This window comes from Cornus florida, unplaced genomic scaffold (genome assembly GCF_030987335.1).
Source record: "Cornus florida cultivar Cherokee Brave unplaced genomic scaffold, ASM3098733v1 CherokeeBrave_3.0.0_Hap2_Chr10, whole genome shotgun sequence".
Taxonomy (NCBI): Eukaryota; Viridiplantae; Streptophyta; class Magnoliopsida; order Cornales; family Cornaceae; genus Cornus; species Cornus florida.
This window is the reverse complement of record NW_026775580.1, coordinates 104,975,900-104,994,095: the sequence shown is the minus strand read 5'-3', so window position 1 is coordinate 104,994,095 and position 18,196 is coordinate 104,975,900. Positions and strand designations below refer to the sequence as shown.

At 37.5% G+C, this 18,196-nt stretch overlaps 1 protein-coding gene and 1 non-coding gene across 2 annotated transcripts; both read left to right on the top strand.

Moving 5' to 3' along the window:
* The first annotated feature begins 31 nt into the window (after positions 1-31).
* TRNAY-GUA (transfer RNA tyrosine (anticodon GUA)) lies at positions 32-120 on the top strand. The gene is given in 2 exon segments: positions 32-68; positions 85-120. It is a non-coding gene; the product is annotated as a tRNA-Tyr (tRNA).
* Positions 121-3,933: 3,813 nt separating this feature from the next.
* Positions 3,934-18,003, top strand: LOC132276672 (ATP-dependent helicase BRM). Its single transcript, XM_059778221.1, has 14 exons — positions 3,934-4,570; positions 6,382-7,707; positions 7,873-9,204; positions 9,382-9,494; positions 9,684-9,771; positions 10,316-10,402; positions 10,629-10,721; positions 10,800-10,883; positions 10,996-11,199; positions 11,688-11,930; positions 12,005-13,582; positions 13,668-14,213; positions 14,775-15,026; positions 17,069-18,003. The coding sequence occupies exons 1-14, from the start codon at positions 4,391-4,393 to the stop codon at positions 17,726-17,728; spliced, it is 6,786 nt and encodes a 2,261-aa protein (XP_059634204.1). The 5' UTR covers positions 3,934-4,390; the 3' UTR covers positions 17,729-18,003.
* Positions 18,004-18,196: the final 193 nt, after the last annotated feature.

Genomic DNA, 18,196 nt, shown 5'->3' with positions numbered 1-18,196 from the left:
AAATATAATTCTGGGTAAAAGTAACTGTAAACCGACCTTAGCTCAGTTGGTAGAGCGGAGGACTGTAGTCGTGCTAATGCTGTGATCCTTAGGTCGCTGGTTCGAATCCGGCAGGTCGGATTTTTTTATATTTTTGCAATTTTTGCTTAATTGGACACGAAAGGCTGTGATTTCAACTATTTTGGGGAAAAAATCCATTTGAATTGTTTACAGTTATTTTTATATATCTTTGCAATCAATCATAGATGACCATTTACATGAATTATTTATATTTCTGTTTCTTTTGGTGTTACCTTTTGGGAGTTTATTTGATTGAAATGGAAAAACAATTAAGCTAATTTAATAAAAAAATAAATCCCCCACCTATAAAATCTTTATAGTGGAGGAAATGATACTATAAATTTAAAAATAAAATAAATTGTAAATTTTACAAAAATAAAATAAATTGCAAAAGTATGACTTGCGTATTGTAAAAATGTAATTTTTCTTGGTGGAATATGTATTAAACATTGTCAAGAAAACCAGAAATAAAAACATCCATTTAAAGTTTCCCAAATAAGTAGATAAAATTCATTACCTCTCTAAATTGTACCTTGTAATTGTTAAATACCCTCTCATGACAATTTAAACATTTCTTTCAATTAAATGTCTCACCAATCCAAAGTATAAGCCTAAAAGCACTCTACATCATTTTGCACTGAATTAATGAATTATAATTTGAATTGAAATTAAAATTGGAATTGAAATAATTTAACTTAAATTTTCTTCAATTTTAAATTAAATACACCGATTCTCTACTCTTAAACATAGTTTAAAAATTAAGAATATATGAATTACTCTTAAACATAGTTCAAGAATTAAGAATATATGAATTTAATTCCATTGCACATGCGGTACAATTATTTTAAACCCTCAACTTTTCAATTTGAAAGAAAATAATTATCAATTGATAATAATACTTGGATTGAATTTCTATTCTTACACTTTTAATCTTTTATTATTAAAAAAATTAAAAATAAAACTTATTATCACACCACATTATATATATTCATCTCATCACCACTAAATACATTGAGTGATACTTCTTCGTATTTTAAAGTAAATTTTATGAGTGTATTTTTTGTTAATAAAATTATATATATTTTATATACATACATGCGTTAATCTAATTCAAACATATTATGATTAAAGCGATTGATTTAACATTTTTTTTATTTTTGCCGGTAAAAACATAGAAGACTACGGAACTTCTAAGCAAATTGGTAACTTAGACGGCATTTAGATGCTACTTTACAGCAGAAAAATTTACCGTTTTGAATTAAATAAGTACCAAAGCATTGTCTCCATTAAGAAAGAGAGGACTAATCCTCTCATTCCACATGTATGACCTACCAAAAATATGATATCACACAGAGATTGCCATTTGTCTCCATAGTGTTTAAATTACTGGCATTAAAATATAAAATTAGGTTCATTCATTTTTCAGTAGAGTTGTCAGATTAATTTATATAAATAAAAAATGTTCCAAGTAAAAGATTATTGTCCACAAATACACAAACATGAATGCATATGTCAAAATTTTAACCATACTTGTTGGAAGGCTAGATTTCCCACTTTACTTTTTGAAAAATACACTTCATTTTTTGTTTTTGTTGAAATAAATGACAAAACTGTCGCTATTACTTAGTCTCTCATTTATCAATTTATAGACAATAATGACATTTTATTTTTAGATTGGATTGCTTTTATTAAATAATGGAGAGTCAATATTGGGGCTTATTTTTAATTTTTTTAGTTGTATTTGGGATGCATAAACATAATGAATGAAAATCTATTTATCAATGGAATGATTATTTTATTTTAAAAAACTTAAAAATCTAGTTCTCAAAAAAATACTCATGTTTCAAGTTCAATAATTACCACCTCCGTTGCCTTTTATTATCACCTTTCACCACCACCGCCACCACTATAGTCACTTCCGCCGCCACCACTACCTCCACTGCCATTGTCGTCACCATCACCACCACTACCCTCCATTGTCTTCCGCCATCACCAATGCCTTCCATCGCTGCATTTCACTACCATTTCAACCTCTATTGCATTCCACCAACGTCATTGCCATCGCTACCACCACCTTTATTGCCTTCCATCAGTGTCACCTTCCACCACTATCACTTACACTACTACCACCTTCCACCCGCACCTACACCCCTTCCGCTTTCCACCACCATTATTGCCTTCCACCACTACTGTCTTCCAACACCACGGTTGTTTTCTACCTCTCGTCATTTCTTTAAAAAAAAAACTATAGAAAAAGTTATTTTGTTAGTTTAATTTATTTGTCACTGAATTGACTATTTTGACCAACATGCCACTGGCTTACTAGTACTAAATCCCTACTTTTCAAAGAGAGGTCATGAATTCGAGCCTCAATGAAAAATATGTGTGTAAATTTTAAATTGGTCTAACTAAATACTAAAATGTCGATTATCATTCTATGCATATATCATTTTATATTTGCAACCAAAGAAATGAATACATACCAACTGCAACATTCTTTTTCAGGGTTGTATATAACAACACAAATTCTTATAGTTGTGTCATTTCATTAATTGACAAGCTTAAATCAATCTCCTTCAAGAAAACAATGAATTGATTTGAAAAATAATCCAACTATTATACACTCTTACAAAGGGTATATGAGCTCCAATAACCTGATTCACATTGTTTATCATTTAATTAATACGAAAAATGAAAGTAGACCTTATGAATCACAAAAGGACCCTGTTTACTTTGTTATCTTTGCTCTTCATAATAAATATTTTTCTTTTTTAAGAACAAAGAATTGTTCGAATTCAGTAACCTTCGATGCACCAGTCTGTAACGCTAATTTTGAATATGTGTAATCAAACGCAAACCAAACATATAGTTTTGAGTATAATGAGAATTAAATCCAGCATGTTTCAATATAGGTTTCACCCTAAAAGGCTCTTTTATACCAGTGCAAACATTTTCACCGTAATAAATATTTTTCTTATTTTAGAACGGAGAATTCTTCGAATTTAGTAGCCTTCGTCACACCAGACTGTAACAGAAAATTAGAAAACGTGTAGTCACTCGCAAACCACACATATAGTTTTGAGTATTATGAGAATTGAATCCAGAATCCAAAATGCTTGAATTTAGGTTTTACTTTTAGAGACTCTTTTTATCAATTGGGCAAAGGGTGCGAATTTTCTCACAATAATAAATATTTTTCTTTTTTTGGAATGGATATTTATTTGAATTTAATAACCTTTGGTGCTACCCGTTTGAATACGTGTAATTAGGATAGTAATAGTTTCGGTGCACCAATACTTTATTAAGTAAAATTTAAATATATGTAATCATTTGTAAATCACGAATATAATTTTGAATACCATGAGAGTCGAATCGAGAAGGTTCAAATTTAGAGGTTCACTTTAAAGAACTCTTGAATCGCCTGTGCCAATTTTCTCATCATAATAATTTTTTTTTGAATTTAGTAACCTTCCGACCACCGGCCTCTAACATAAAATTTTAATATATGTAATCACTAGTAAATTTATTAGGGTGATAAAAATTTGCACCGGTGGCCCAATTGATAAAAAGTCCCTTGGAGTGAACTCTCTAAATTCAAACACTTGAATTGGACTCTAATAATAATACTCAAAAACATATGTAATTTACTAGTGATTATATATAATAAATATATATATATATACACATTTCCATGAATTTTAAGAATAGGGACTCTTTAGTAATTATAGCACATCTCGGGGTCAAATTGCGACGATGCATCTTCGCCTTCACACCTCTTTTATCTCGTGATTTTCTAACTACGGTTAATTAACCATAGTTCAGAGTTAGCATCAAAGTCCAAGTACATCATTATTATAGAGAGAGAATAAATACACATATAGCTGTAGAGAGAGAGAGAGAGAAAAAAAAGTATTGTGAAAAATAAACAAATAAACATAAAAACGTAGGGTTTGACTGAAAAGCAATTTCCGTGAAATCGAGAGAGAGAGAGAGAGAGAGTGTGTGTGTGTGTCGAATCAGACGGATCCGGCAACTTCGGTGACTCTCCGGGCACAAGATCGAGCCCTGTTGGCCCCACAATTTCGTGCGAAAAATTCCCTCTTCTGTGTTCAGCAAAATTATCGCTTTAGAGAGAGATACAAAGAAATTTATAGAGAGAGAAAGTGGTGAGAGAGAAAGAGACAAGACGTTATTTGAACGTTGGGATCGGAGTGCAACAGGGCTTTAAACGACAGCGGTTTAGAGAAAACCGCGTGAATTTTGGAGGGATTTGGTAGTTGTTGAAGTATTGATTTCTGAGTGTTCTTTGCATTTCGACTACATTTTTTGTATGCAATCGGGGGGTGGGACCCAGCAGGGGCTTGGCGGAGCGGCCGGGCATGGCCGGAACCCGGCCGTGGGGCCCTCATCTTCTTCTGCGTCGCCGTCGTCTTCGTCGTCTGCCGTATCGACACCGCACCTAGGGTTTGATCCAATTCAGCAGCAACAACAGCAACAACGACAGAGGCAGGTTAGAATTTGTGTCAATTTATGTATGATTATTGAAATGATACATGGACTTCTGAATTGGAATTGTTTCCACAAATGGGTTGCACTGAATTTTGCAATCAATTGAGTTGATCATACATTCTATTGTAACTTAATTTTCTGTTTTTCAGTTGAGCTACCCTCGGAGTTCAACTAGGCATAGTCTAATTTCCAAGCAAATAGCAACTAAGGATAACATTGAAGTCTAACAGTAACAGTTTGGGCCAAGACAGTTGTGTTTAATTTTTGACTGTGTGTGTGTTTTCTGTTTGGATTTTATGTAGGTTTTGAATGGACAATTTTTTGTTGGATAACGTAGAGGACATTTGCGTAGTTAATGGAGTGATTTTTTGCACATTTCAATTTAATCAACTGAACTTTCTGTTAATCAGTTTGATGGCTTAAGGAGTCAAACTAGGGATATCCTAATATAGAAGAAAAAGCAAACAGAGAGTAACAATGAACTGTAAGCTTCTTAACTATATCTGGGACTCAACTCATAATAACACTTTTACCCAAATTACTTGGTTTCAGATTCAAGATTTTTTTTTTTAAACACCAGAAGGGCCTTATCTTAATTTTGGGCCATGTTGAATTTTAATTGCCTGAACATACTCATAATAACTCAACACTTTTACCCAAATTACTTGGTTTCAGATTCAAGATTTTTTTTTTTTTAACACCAGAAGGGCCTTATCTTAATTTTGGGCCATGTTGAATTTTAATTGCCTGAACATTTGGAGGGGTGGGTAGTTATGAAAACAGTGTATTTCATGATTGGGTTTTGGAAGCTACTCAGTTTTATGTTTTACATTAATGTGTTTTGGGTTTGATTATATTGATATTTTTTAAACAGGTGCAATGAGCCTTACTCTGAATTTTTTTAGTTCAAAGAAATAATGGGACTTAATACTGCCAAACCATGTCAAGCTTTTCTAGATTATTTTCAACTCTGAAACCCATATGCATATATATATATATATATCTTTTTGTCCTGCTATTTTTTTTTTCTTTCTGAGTTGAGAAAAAAATAATAATAATAAAAAAAGGGAGGTGCTCGGATGGGATCGAGTGCAATCATGCTGGCACTACTAATGCTCTTCAATTTTATTTTTGATTAAAAGATGAATACTAATAGACTGTAGCCTTTTGGATGATACCATGCTTGGCTTTTGTTTATTTATTTTGATAATTAAAATTTTGGGCTTTATGTTTATGGTTTAGAGTTTGGATTCACCAGTATACCTTTTCTAGTTATGTTTATGGAAATCCAGCAGTTGATATGCTGAATTATTTTTATCCTTTAAATTTGTAATTTTTTTTCATTGGCAGTATTCTCTTTTACACATTTTCATTGGTTGAGTTAAGTTCTTATTGTTTTTTTCATGCTTTATTTTATTATAGGCTTTAAAATCTAAACCAATTTATTGCTCGAGTACCAGAACTGATTTGTTCTTCTCGTGGGTTGTCCCTGTGATTTATCGAATAGTCTCGATATACTAGTGATTTCAGTTTTAGAATCGGGACTTGAATCCTTATCCAGCCGCCAACCCCCCCCCCCCCCCCCCACCACACACACACACACACACACACAGAGACAGATACACACCCATTTGGGGACGTAAAACCCTCAACCCTCCAGTTCGAAGTAGGAGGAGATAGCACTTGGGCTTAAGACATTGGTTAACATATGCACCTTGCATGATATCATTCCATATTGATTTGAGTTCCACTATAATTTAACCAGTACAGAGGTTTCTGTTAACCTTGTTGTTCCACATGCGGTCATTGCAGCAACAATTTCTTAGAAGACCTGAAGGAAATGAAGCCATTCTAGCCTACCAAGCTGGTCTTCATGGAGTCTTGGGAGGGGGCAATTTCGGTTCATCTTCTGGCTCCGCGCAACCGTCTCAACTGTCAAGGAAGTTCATTGATTTGGCTCTACAACATGGTTCCTCCCATGTACGAGAGGAGGGCCAATACAGGACTCAAGGCATCGAGCAACAAGTGCTGAATCCTCTCCATCAAGCTTATCTCCAGTATGCTTTTCAGGCTGCCCAACAGAAATCAGCTCTGGGGATTCAGTCTCAGCAGCAAGTGAAAATGGGAATGGTGGGGCCTCCATCAGGGAAGGATCAGGACATACGAATGGGAAATCCAAAGATGCAGGAGCTAATTTCTATTCAGGCAGCTAACCAGGCCCAGGCATCATCATCCAAGAGATCATCTGAACATTTTGCTCATGGTGAGAAGCAGACAGAGCAAGGACAACAGTCAATCTCTGATCAGAGGAGTGATCCAAAGACGTCAATCCAGCCAACATCAATTGGACAATTAATGCAGGCAAATATGGTAAGGCCTATGCAGGGATCACAAGCCCAACAAAGTGTCCAAAACATGGCAAACAGCCATCTTGCAATGGCTGCGCAGATGCAGGTTATGCAGGCATTGGCAACTGAGCGGAATATTGATCTCTCACTTCCTGCAAATGCCAATTTGATGGCGCAGCTTATACCACTCATGCAGTCTAGAATGGTTGCACAGCAAAAGGCAAATGAAAGCAATATGGGTGCGCAGTCATCACCTGGACTGATGCCAAAGCAACAGGTTGCTTCTCCGCAAATTGCCAGTGAGAGTTCTCCCCATGGAAATTCTTCGAGTGATGTGTCTGGACAGTCTGGCTCTGCTAAGGTTAGGCAGACAGCTCCTCCTGGCCCTTTTGGCACAACTTCAAATGCTGCTGTAGTTAACTCTAATGGTGTCCCAATGCAACAGTTTTCTGTTCATGGCAGAGAGAACCAGGTGCCTCCAAGACAGCCAACTATGGTCAGTAATGGAATGCATCCTCCCCAGTCATCTGCGAACTTGAACCAGGGTGTAGATCATGCATCGCGTGCAAAAAACACAATGAGTGGTCCAGATACTTTGCAAATGCAGCACGCCAGGCAGTTGAACCGATCTTCTCCACAGTCTGCTGCTTCATCTAATGATGGGGGCTCAGGAAATGTCCTTCCATCTCAGGGTGGATCAGTGTCCCAGATGCAACAACACCGTCTAGGGTTTACCAAACAGCAACTGCATGTTCTCAAAGCACAAATTCTTGCATTTAGGCGCCTGAAGGTTTGCAATTGTTCAATTTTGTGTGCCTTTTTTTCGCCTGAATGTTTATTTTGTTAATACAAATTTGTCTGCCCTTAATCACTTTTTTTAGATACTCCACTAGCTCTTTTACTTACTTTTGAATACTGATGGAGTGGTATTATTTACTGCCTTTTCTGCTGTCAGAAAGGAGATGGAACACTTCCACAAGAACTACTTCAGGCTATTGGTCCACCCCCCCTTGAAGCGCAGCTGCAGCAGGTGTTTCCTGCTGCTGGAACAGTTAATCAAGATAGACCTGCTGGGAGAAGTGTAGAAGATCATGGAAGACATTTGGAGTCCAGTGAAAAGGATCCTCAGGTTGTGGCATCGTCTAGTGGACATAATAACTCAAAAGAGGAAGCTTTTGCAGTAGATGAGAAAGCAACTGCCTCGACAGTGCATATGAGGGGTACAGCAGCTGTGATGACAGAACTTGCACCGGTGGTTACTGCTGGAAAGGAAGAGCAGCAGAATACTATGTTTTCTGTTAAATCAGAACAGGAAGTTGAACATGGTATACAGAAAACTCCTACCAGGAATGAGTTTACTGCAGATAAGGGAAAGGCAGTTGCACCACAAGTTGCTGTATCTGATACAGTGCAAGTTAAGAAACCTGTACAAGCAGGCAATGTGCCTCAGCCCAAAGATGTTGGGCCTACCAGGAAGTATCATGGACCGTTGTTTGATTTCCCTTTTTTCACTCGTAAACATGACTCCTTTGGGTCCACAATGATGGTGAACAACAACAATAATTTAACATTGGCATATGATGTGAAGGATCTTCTTTTTGAGGAAGGTATGGAAGTGCTAAATAAGAAAAGGGCAGAAAATTTAAAGAAGATTGGTGGGTTGCTAGCGGTAAACTTAGAGAGGAAAAGGATTAGGCCAGATCTTGTCTTGCGGTTACAAATTGAAGAAAAGAAACTTCGACTTTTGGATATTCAGGCACGCTTAAGGGATGAAGTTGATCAACAGCAACAGGAGATAATGGCAATGCCTGATAGGCCATATCGGAAATTTGTTCGGCTGTGTGAACGTCAACGCATGGAGCTCACACGGCAAGTACAGGCTTCTCAGAAAGCCATGAGAGAGAAACAACTTAAATCCATTTTTCAGTGGCGTAAGAAGCTTCTTGAGGCTCATTGGGCCATTCGTGATGCACGAACTGCTCGCAACAGAGGAGTTGCCAAATACCATGAGAGAATGCTGAGGGAATTTTCAAAGAGAAAGGATGATGATCGTAATAGAAGGATGGAGGCGTTAAAGAATAATGATGTTGAGAGGTATAGGGAAATGTTGATGGAGCAGCAGACTAGCATCCCGGGTGATGCTGCAGAGAGATACGCCGTTCTATCATCATTTCTAAGTCAAACAGAAGAGTATCTTCATAAACTCGGAAGTAAAATAACGGCTGCAAAGAATCAGCAGGAGGTTGAGGAGGCAGCAAATTCTGCTGCCGCTGCTGCACGAACTCAGGCATGCTCTCTCTCTCTCTCTCTGTGATTGCTTTTTGTCTTTGTTTTTTTAGAACTCTCTTCCTTGTTCCTTTCAACATTGAATTCACATCCTAGTCAAGTTAATCACAAACAATATCTTCCCTTTAGAATTTTCAACCGGCTTATGCATTTGGTTGCTTCTATTTGTTGACAAAAGGGTCTGTCCGAGGAGGAAGTAAGAGCTGCAGCAGCTTGTGCTGGAGAGGAAGTAATGATAAGAAATCGTTTCTCTGAAATGAATGCACCTAAGGATAGTTCATCTGTTAACAAGTAAGTGCCCTAATTGTGTGCTGCACATGCAAGAATTTCCGTCTTATTAATTATCTTTAAAAGTCTCAATTGGATATGTCATCGGGGTTTTTGAATGCATATCTTGTTTAACTTTCTGTCCTACGTTTGAACAGATATATTTTGGGGTATTTAATCTCTTTAGTTTTTATTCCTCATCGTTCTCACCAGGTATTACAATCTTGCACATGCTGTGAATGAAAGGGTTATGAGGCAGCCTTCAATGTTGCGGGCTGGAACCTTACGAGACTATCAGCTTGTAGGTTGCAATTGCTTAGATTTCTTTTATTAAAATTCTTGTCTTGCATTTGTTTCATATCAAATCACGAGCAGACCAACAGGGCATGGGGTCGGCTGTTGTGGGGTGGTTAATCCTATTCAATGCCCTGTAGATAGAAAGTAACATAATTAAAAAGATTTAAGTTCTGGCACCTCCAAAACCGACAAAGAAATGTCAATTTGGACTCCTTACCTTATTTTGGAAACTTCCATTGTGGAAAAAAGCTTCAAGAAAAAACCTGAATATAATCCCCATTTCAGTTCTTACCATTTCATATGCTCAAGAATTATGAAGTACTTTTAATCTATAAATAATCGTAGATTATCTATTACATTAAGGATATATATATATATATATATATATATATACATACATGTATCTATATAAACTAGAACATATATTTCATACTTCTAATTCAATTTTATTTCGTATTGGCCCCCAAAGAAAAAATCCTGGGTCTGCCCCTACAGTTCGTATGCTTCATATAAGCCTTTTGAGTTCATTATTGTGCTTAATTTTGCAGGTTGGATTGCAATGGATGCTTTCTTTGTATAACAATAAATTAAATGGAATTTTGGCTGATGAGATGGGTCTTGGGAAGACTGTACAGGTAAATCTCTGTTATGTTTGTTTAAATGATGTCCTATTTACTCACCTAAACGTGAAAGAAGCCCTATCTATTAATTTATTTCCTGGATTTGATCTCTGGAGTTCCTTTAACATATATGGGAAGCTTACTAGTTTTTGATAAGACATTCTGACAAGTGTTTGCTAATCTGTCAGTTTCTATAACTACTGATGCACTTGCTATTTTGATTGTCTCCTTGCCTGTATAGGTGATGGCGTTGATTGCTTATCTGATGGAGTTCAAAGGAAACTACGGCCCACATCTTATTATTGTTCCAAATGCTGTTCTGGTGAACTGGAAGGTTGATTAGTTTTTTGTTTCTGAGCTACAAGTTATTTCTTTCACACTTTTTAATATGGCTAACATAGTTGATTTCCAGAGTGAGCTCCATACTTGGCTGCCTTCTGTGTCCTGCATTTTCTATGTTGGTGGAAAAGAGCAACGGTCAAAATTGTTTTCTCAAGTAAGTTACACAGATTTTTATTATTTATTTATTTATTTTTTTAAATTTCTTGTGATCTGAGCTTTTGTTATGTCGCTGTAAAGACTTTTTTCTTTTTGGATTCATTTTGTAGGAGGTTTCTGCCTTGAAATTTAATGTCCTTGTTACGACTTATGAGTTCATCATGTATGATCGGTCAAAACTTTCAAAAGTTGATTGGAGGTATATCATAATTGATGAAGCACAACGCATGAAGGACAGGGAATCAGTTCTAGCACGTGATCTTGATAGATATCGCTGCCAGAGACGCTTACTTCTCACAGGGACACCCTTACAGGTCTGTTAGGACAGCCTTGCAGTGCAGAGTCACCTCATGCACTCAAATATGTATACACGTGTACCTGTAATCTGCTTTCAGAAGTCCAATTAATTTATCTGGTTCTCACGTTGGTCAGTTTTGTTTATAAATGTTTGTAAGTCTGCAATAGTATTTCTTCCCCAATGGCCCTAAGTTAACTTAATTTTTTTTTTGGTTTCTAAATATTGATATTTTAAAAAAATTCTTTATTCAATTAAGAGACTTGGTTGAATGCTATTAGATGAAGATCCTACAAGAAGCTTGACAATGTCATAATTTAAGATATTTGGATGACTTCTTGCTAACTGGAATGTGATAAGAACAAGAAGACAGTTTCTTAGTAGTGGGAAATTGAACATAGAATTGTGATTGATTGATCTAATAAACCCGTTTTTCTTCCTTCATAATCTCTTTTATTATAGTGGAGCTGATCATGGACCGTGTGTTTCATTTCTTCCCCCCTGCAGAATGATCTCAAAGAACTCTGGTCACTTTTAAATCTACTCCTTCCAGAAGTTTTTGATAACCGGAAAGCATTTCATGATTGGTTCTCCAAACCCTTTCAAAAGGAAGGTCCTACACATAATGCAGAGGACGACTGGCTTGAAACTGAAAAGAAGGTTATTGTTATCCACCGACTTCATCAGATTCTGGAGCCCTTCATGCTCAGACGTCGTGTTGAAGATGTGGAAGGCTCGCTTCCACCCAAGGTATAGTGTTGTAGAATTCCTAGTGGTCAGGTCCTTTAATGTGGATTATTGCTAATAGCAGAACTGGATTGCAGGTTTCCATTGTTATAAGGTGTAGAATGTCAGCTATTCAAGGTGCCATTTATGATTGGATCAAATCTACTGGTACTATTCGAGTGGATCCCGAAGATGAGAAGCGCAGGGTTCAAAAGAATCCCAATTACCAGGCTAAAATATATAAACCACTAAATAACAGATGTATGGAGCTCCGGAAAGCTTGCAATCATCCTTTGCTTAATTATCCGTATTTCAATGACTTCTCCAAGGATTTCCTTGTTAGATCCTGTGGAAAAATGTGGATTCTGGACAGGATTCTCATAAAGCTTCAGAGAACAGGACATCGAGTACTGCTCTTCAGTACAATGACAAAACTATTAGATATATTGGAGGAGTATCTGCAGTGGCGTCGACTTGTGTACAGACGGATAGATGGGACAACTAGTTTAGAAGACCGTGAATCAGCTATTGTGGACTTTAATAACCCTGACACCGACTGCTTCATTTTCTTGCTTAGCATTCGTGCTGCTGGACGAGGATTGAATCTTCAGACTGCCGACACAGTCATCATATATGATCCTGATCCCAACCCAAAAAATGAGGAACAGGCAGTCGCTAGAGCCCATCGCATTGGACAGACTAGAGAAGTGAAAGTCATCTATATGGAAGCAGTGGTTGACAAAAATTCTAGTCATCAAAAAGAGGATGAATTTAAAAGTGGAGGTGTAGTTGATTCAGATGATGACCTTGTGGGTAAGGATCGTTATATAGGATCTATTGAGAGCCTCATAAGGAATAATATTCAACAGTATAAGATTGACATGGCAGATGAGGTTATAAATGCTGGGCGTTTTGACCAGAGGACAACGCATGAAGAGAGACGTTTGACTCTGGAGACATTGTTGCATGATGAAGAACGGTATCAAGAAAATGTCCATGATGTCCCCTCACTGTTGGAGGTAAATCGGATGATTGCTAGGAGTGAAGAAGAAGTAGAGCTCTTTGATCAAATGGATGAAGATCTTGATTGGACTGAGGAGATGATGAGGTACAACCAGGTACCTAAGTGGCTTCGAGCCAGCACTAGAGAAGTGAATGCTACTGTTGCTAATTTATCCAAAAAACCATCAAGGAACACTTTATTAGGTGGAAATATTGGCGTGGAATCCAGTGAAATGGCTTCTGATTTATCTCCTAAAACTGAGAAAAGAAGGGGACGGCCTAAGGGAAAAAAGTTCCCTATTTACAGGGAGTTGGATGATGACAATGGAGAGTTCTCTGAAGCTAGTTCTGAAGAGGGCAATGGGTATTCTGTGCAGGAAGAAGAGGGAGAAATTGGGGAGTTTGAAGATGAAGAATTTAATGGCGCTATTGGAGCACCACCAGTCATTAAAGATCAATCAGAAGAAGATGGTCCTGCTTGTGCTGCTAGATATGAGTATCCCCAAGCTTCAGGAAGCACTAGGAACAATCATATACTTGAAGAAGCTGGTTCCTCAGGGTCATCCTCAGACAGTCGAAGATTGACGCAGATTGTCTCACCTTCTATATCTTCTCAGAAGTTTGGATCACTTTCTGCATTGGATGGTAGACCAAGTTCTAACTCAAAAAGGCTGGTATGTGTCATCTCATTCTTTGTACTAGTTTATTGAAGTCATTGGTTTGTACTAGCGCTTATTTTTCTTCTGATAAATATTGCAGCCTGATGAATTAGAGGAAGGGGAAATCGCTGTATCAGGAGACTCTCACATGGACCTCCAGCAATCTGGCAGTTGGATTCATGACCGTGATGAAGGTGAAGATGAACAGGTTCTGCAACCCAAAATAAAAAGGAAACGTAGTATTCGGGTTCGGCCACGACAAACTGTAGAAAGGCCCGAAGAGAAATACTCCAATGAAAAGCCATCTCTCCATCGTGGAGATTCATCTCAGCTGCCATTCCAAGTGGATCACAAGTATGAACCACAATCTAGGGCTGATCCTGAACCCAAAACGCCTGGGGGGCTGAATGCTTTGAAGCCTGATCAAAGTGATTCATCTTTGAAAAGTAGGCGAAATTTACCTTCAAGGAGAATCGCAAATTCATCAAAGTTGCTTGCTTCACCAAAATCTACCAGATTGAATTGCATGTCTGCTCCTTCTGAAGATATTGCTGAACACTCGAGGGAAAGTTGGGATAGTAAAATTATAAAGACTGGTGGGACATCAATTGGCAGTACTAAGATGTCAGACGTCATCCAAAGAAGGGTATGCATCCTTGAACTGTCTATATTTCTATCTTGTTGCTGTTTTGGATTCGAATTCTGAAGTTTTAAATGAAGACCAACCGGTACTTTCCAATTTTTCCATCAATATAATTTTGCAAATCGTATCTGTTTGATTGTATTTCAAAAGTTGGTCAGAGCCAGACACTTGTAATAAAAAAATAAAAAAGGGCTAGCCCAGTGCACCAGGCTCCCGCCATTATAGAGGCTCTGGGGAGGTTCAGATGCACGCAATCTTAGTTCCGCATGGAGAGGCTGTTTCCAGTTTGAACCCGTGACCTCTAGGTTACAATGGAGCAACCTTACTGGTTGCACCAAAGCCCACCCCTCAACTAGACAACTTTTTATGCTAAATATTAAATATGGATTCTCGTTCATGTTCTGGGACTTAATGTTACACATAGGGCAATCTTTGCATATAAAACTTGTGCTTGACTTTTATCTTCACTTTCATCATATGTTTCTTTCACTTTTTCGTCTTATATCTTTTTTTTCTTTTTCTTTCTTCTTCTTCTTGTTCACCTGACGATCTTCTTATTTGCAGTGCAAGAATGTCATTAGTAAGCTCCAAAGGAGAATAGACAAGGAAGGTCCTCAAATTGTACCTCTGCTTACAGATTTGTGGAAGAGGATTGAAAATTCTGGCTACACAAGCGGAGCTGGGAATAGTCTTTTGGATATTCGCAAGATTGATCAGCGTGTTGACAGATTTGAGTATAACGGAGTGATGGAGCTCGTGTTTGATGTGCAGTTTATGCTAAAGAGTGCAATGCAGTATTTTGGATTTTCACATGAGGTATGGTTGCTAATGTTAATTTACACTTCATTACACAAAATCATGTTGGTTCTTTCATTCAGAAATTTTGTAGGAGTTTTTGGAAACAACTTGATTGGACGAGAATGACTGTCAAAGTTTTGGATAGCCACTATAATAATTTTTAATACCTATTTTTAATTCCTTTTCTGAGAAAGAAAAACAACATACATGAAACATGACTGATTTGACATTTAAGTTGAAGCTGTTACTTTCTGGCAATCTCTTTGAATTAAAAAAATCATGTAAAATTGCTGCTTCTAGATATTACTTCAAAGGGGTGTTTTATCTTTAGGTTTTTCGACTTTTTGGGGAAAATCCCTTTCCTGCTGGTTGGTTGCTTAGAGAATGATACAACATGAAGAACAATTGGAAAGTTACAGTTATCTTGGCCTTTTTCTTTTGACATTTTAAGGTTTAAATTTTAGATTGCAAATTTCCCCTTTTAAACATTCTGTGCAACTGAATGCATAGGTATTGATTTGACATTTAAGTTGAAGCTGTTACTTTCTGGCAATCTCTTTGAATTAAAAAAATCATGTAAAATTGCTGCTTCTAGATATTACTTCAAAGGGGTGTTTATTCTTTAGGTTTTTCAACTTTTTGGGGAAAATCCCTTTCCTGCTGGTTGGTTGCTTAGAGAATGAAACAACATGAAGAACAATTGGAAAGTTACAGTTATCTTGGCCTTTTTCTTTTGACATTTTAAGTTTTAAATTTTAGATTGCAAATTTCCCTTCTTTTTAAGCATTTTGTGCAACTGAATGCATAGGTATTAATTTAAAGTTTTTTTTTTTTAATAGAAATTTTGATATAGTTTTGCACTTTGACTGAGAAAAAGCTTGTTTGGGGGTCAATCTCGACCTTGAAGTTGCTTTTTAAACTCACCATGTTCTTCTTAATCTATGAAGCATTGACACGGCTGTTATAGATGCCGTACCAATGTCGGACACGTGTCAGAAGCTCGGACACGTGTCCGACACTCCCCAACAGTGTCTTGTATTTTTTATGTAGTCGGACATAGCCGGACTGATTTGGACACGCATGAAGACTTGCCAGACACCGATTTGGACACGCCAGAGACTTTTCGTTTTAAAATAGAGAGGAAGAAGATGAGGGAGCCAGAGAGAGAAGATAAAGAGAGAGCCGTTAGTTGACCTGGGTATCACATATATATATATGTGTGTGTGTGTGTGTATCTAAATTGATTTATGTGTATATACATATATATCAATTCATAACAATCTAAAAAAATTGTGAAGATAGAGGAGATGAGAGAGAATCGGTCGGGAGAGAGAGAAGCACAGAGATGCTTTGTGACTGAACGAAATTGATGGTGATGTGGAGAAAGATGGGATATATCAGATGAAGTACCCCATCTATCTTGTTTGGGTACACAAGGATTATGCTATTCATTTTTGGATATAAAGAGTTAGTGGAGAAAAGAAGCGGGATGCCAGATATAGTATCATCTTATCTTTACTTGTTTGGCTACAAGGATTATATTATTCATTTTTGGAGTATTATATATATATATATAGGGATGTTTAAGGGGCCTAATATAAATGGGTTATATCTATTAAAATAAAAAAATTGAGTAAAAATTAATTTTTTATATATTTTATAATTATATTACTATTTCATTGCCGTATCCTTGCCGTGTCCGTGTCCTATTTTTTTGAAATTTGCCGTATTGCCGTGCCCATGTCTTGTCGTACCCATGTCCGTGTCCGTGTCCGTGTCCGTGCTTCATAGTTCTTAATCCTATCCAAATTGTTAGTTACCCAAGTCAATGGAAGTTCTAAATTTTTGGTTATTGGTGCATTCTTGTTGTCTTCTTGTTAATGGCATATCAAAAATTTGGGCTTCTCTTAGTTGCAGCTATATTTTGGCACCATTTAGTGTTCTAGATGCAGGGCTTGAGGAAGTTACAAAGTCTCTCTCTCTCTCTCTCTCGCGCGCGCGCGCGCACACAATTATATAAAATTAACGAGATTTTAAAGGAACTTTGCAATGATGAACAGGTGAGATCTGAAGCTAGGAAAGTCCACGAACTTTTTTTTGATATTTTGAAGATTGCATTTCCAGACACGGATTTCAGAGAAGCCAGAAATGCACTCTCTTTCTCCGGTGCAGTGGCTACCTCAACTTCTGCTCCGTCTTCAAGGCAGGCGGTTGCTGGCCAAAGCAAGCGACACAAACTGATAACCAAGGTGGAACTTGACCCAAGTCCTCCCCAGAAGCCAGTGCTTCGTGGACATATTCCTGCTGGTGAAGACACAAGGGGCAGGGGTCTTGTGCCTCAGAATGAATCAAGGCTTGGAAGCAGCAGCAGCAGCCGGGAGCAGGGTCAGCAGGATGAACCTCGGCTTTTTACTCATCCAGGGGAGCTAGTTATCTGTAAAAAGAAGAGGAAAGACAGGGAAAAGTCGGTGATGAAGCCAGGGAATGGGTCAACTGGCCCCGTGTCACCCCCCAGCATGGGTCGCAGTACTAGAAGTCCAGGTCCAGGTTCTGGTTCAATCTCCAAGGACACGAGATTGAGCCAGCATACTATGCATCAGCAGGGGTGGGCTAACCAGCCTCCCCAACAGATGAATGGTGGTGGTGGGACTGTTGGTTGGGCAAATCCTGTAAAGAGGATGAGAACGGATGCTGGGAAAAGGCGTCCAAGCCATTTATGACTGCTTGAAGATTAATGTAGATGTAATGAAAAGAGTTGGTGCTGTTTCTTTCAGTGAGTGTATTAACTGGCCATTTAAGGCCCGTTCAAGTGCAGAGAGCTCGCAATGTTAATAATAGTGTAATTTGAATCTGATAGTTTGTAGCTATTCCTGGTAGGCATAACATTATCCAGGGATAAGTTCTCCAGCCTTGAGATCAATTGGGCATCAATAGTTCTATAAATGTACTCACCTCTTTGTATTTCTTTCTGGCAATTTCTCAAATTTTCTGATCAGGTGTGTCTCATTTCTCTATGCAATGTTTTTTTCTTTTTTTCTTTTTTTGGTTTAAACATTGGCATGTATATAATTCTCAAATTATTAACTATAATTAATAATTTTCAGTGATTATAATCCTTCCGCTACAAAGGAATAGATTTGTGCCACTAACTCCTTCAGTTGACTCCTTTTAAGTAGTGGTGCCATACA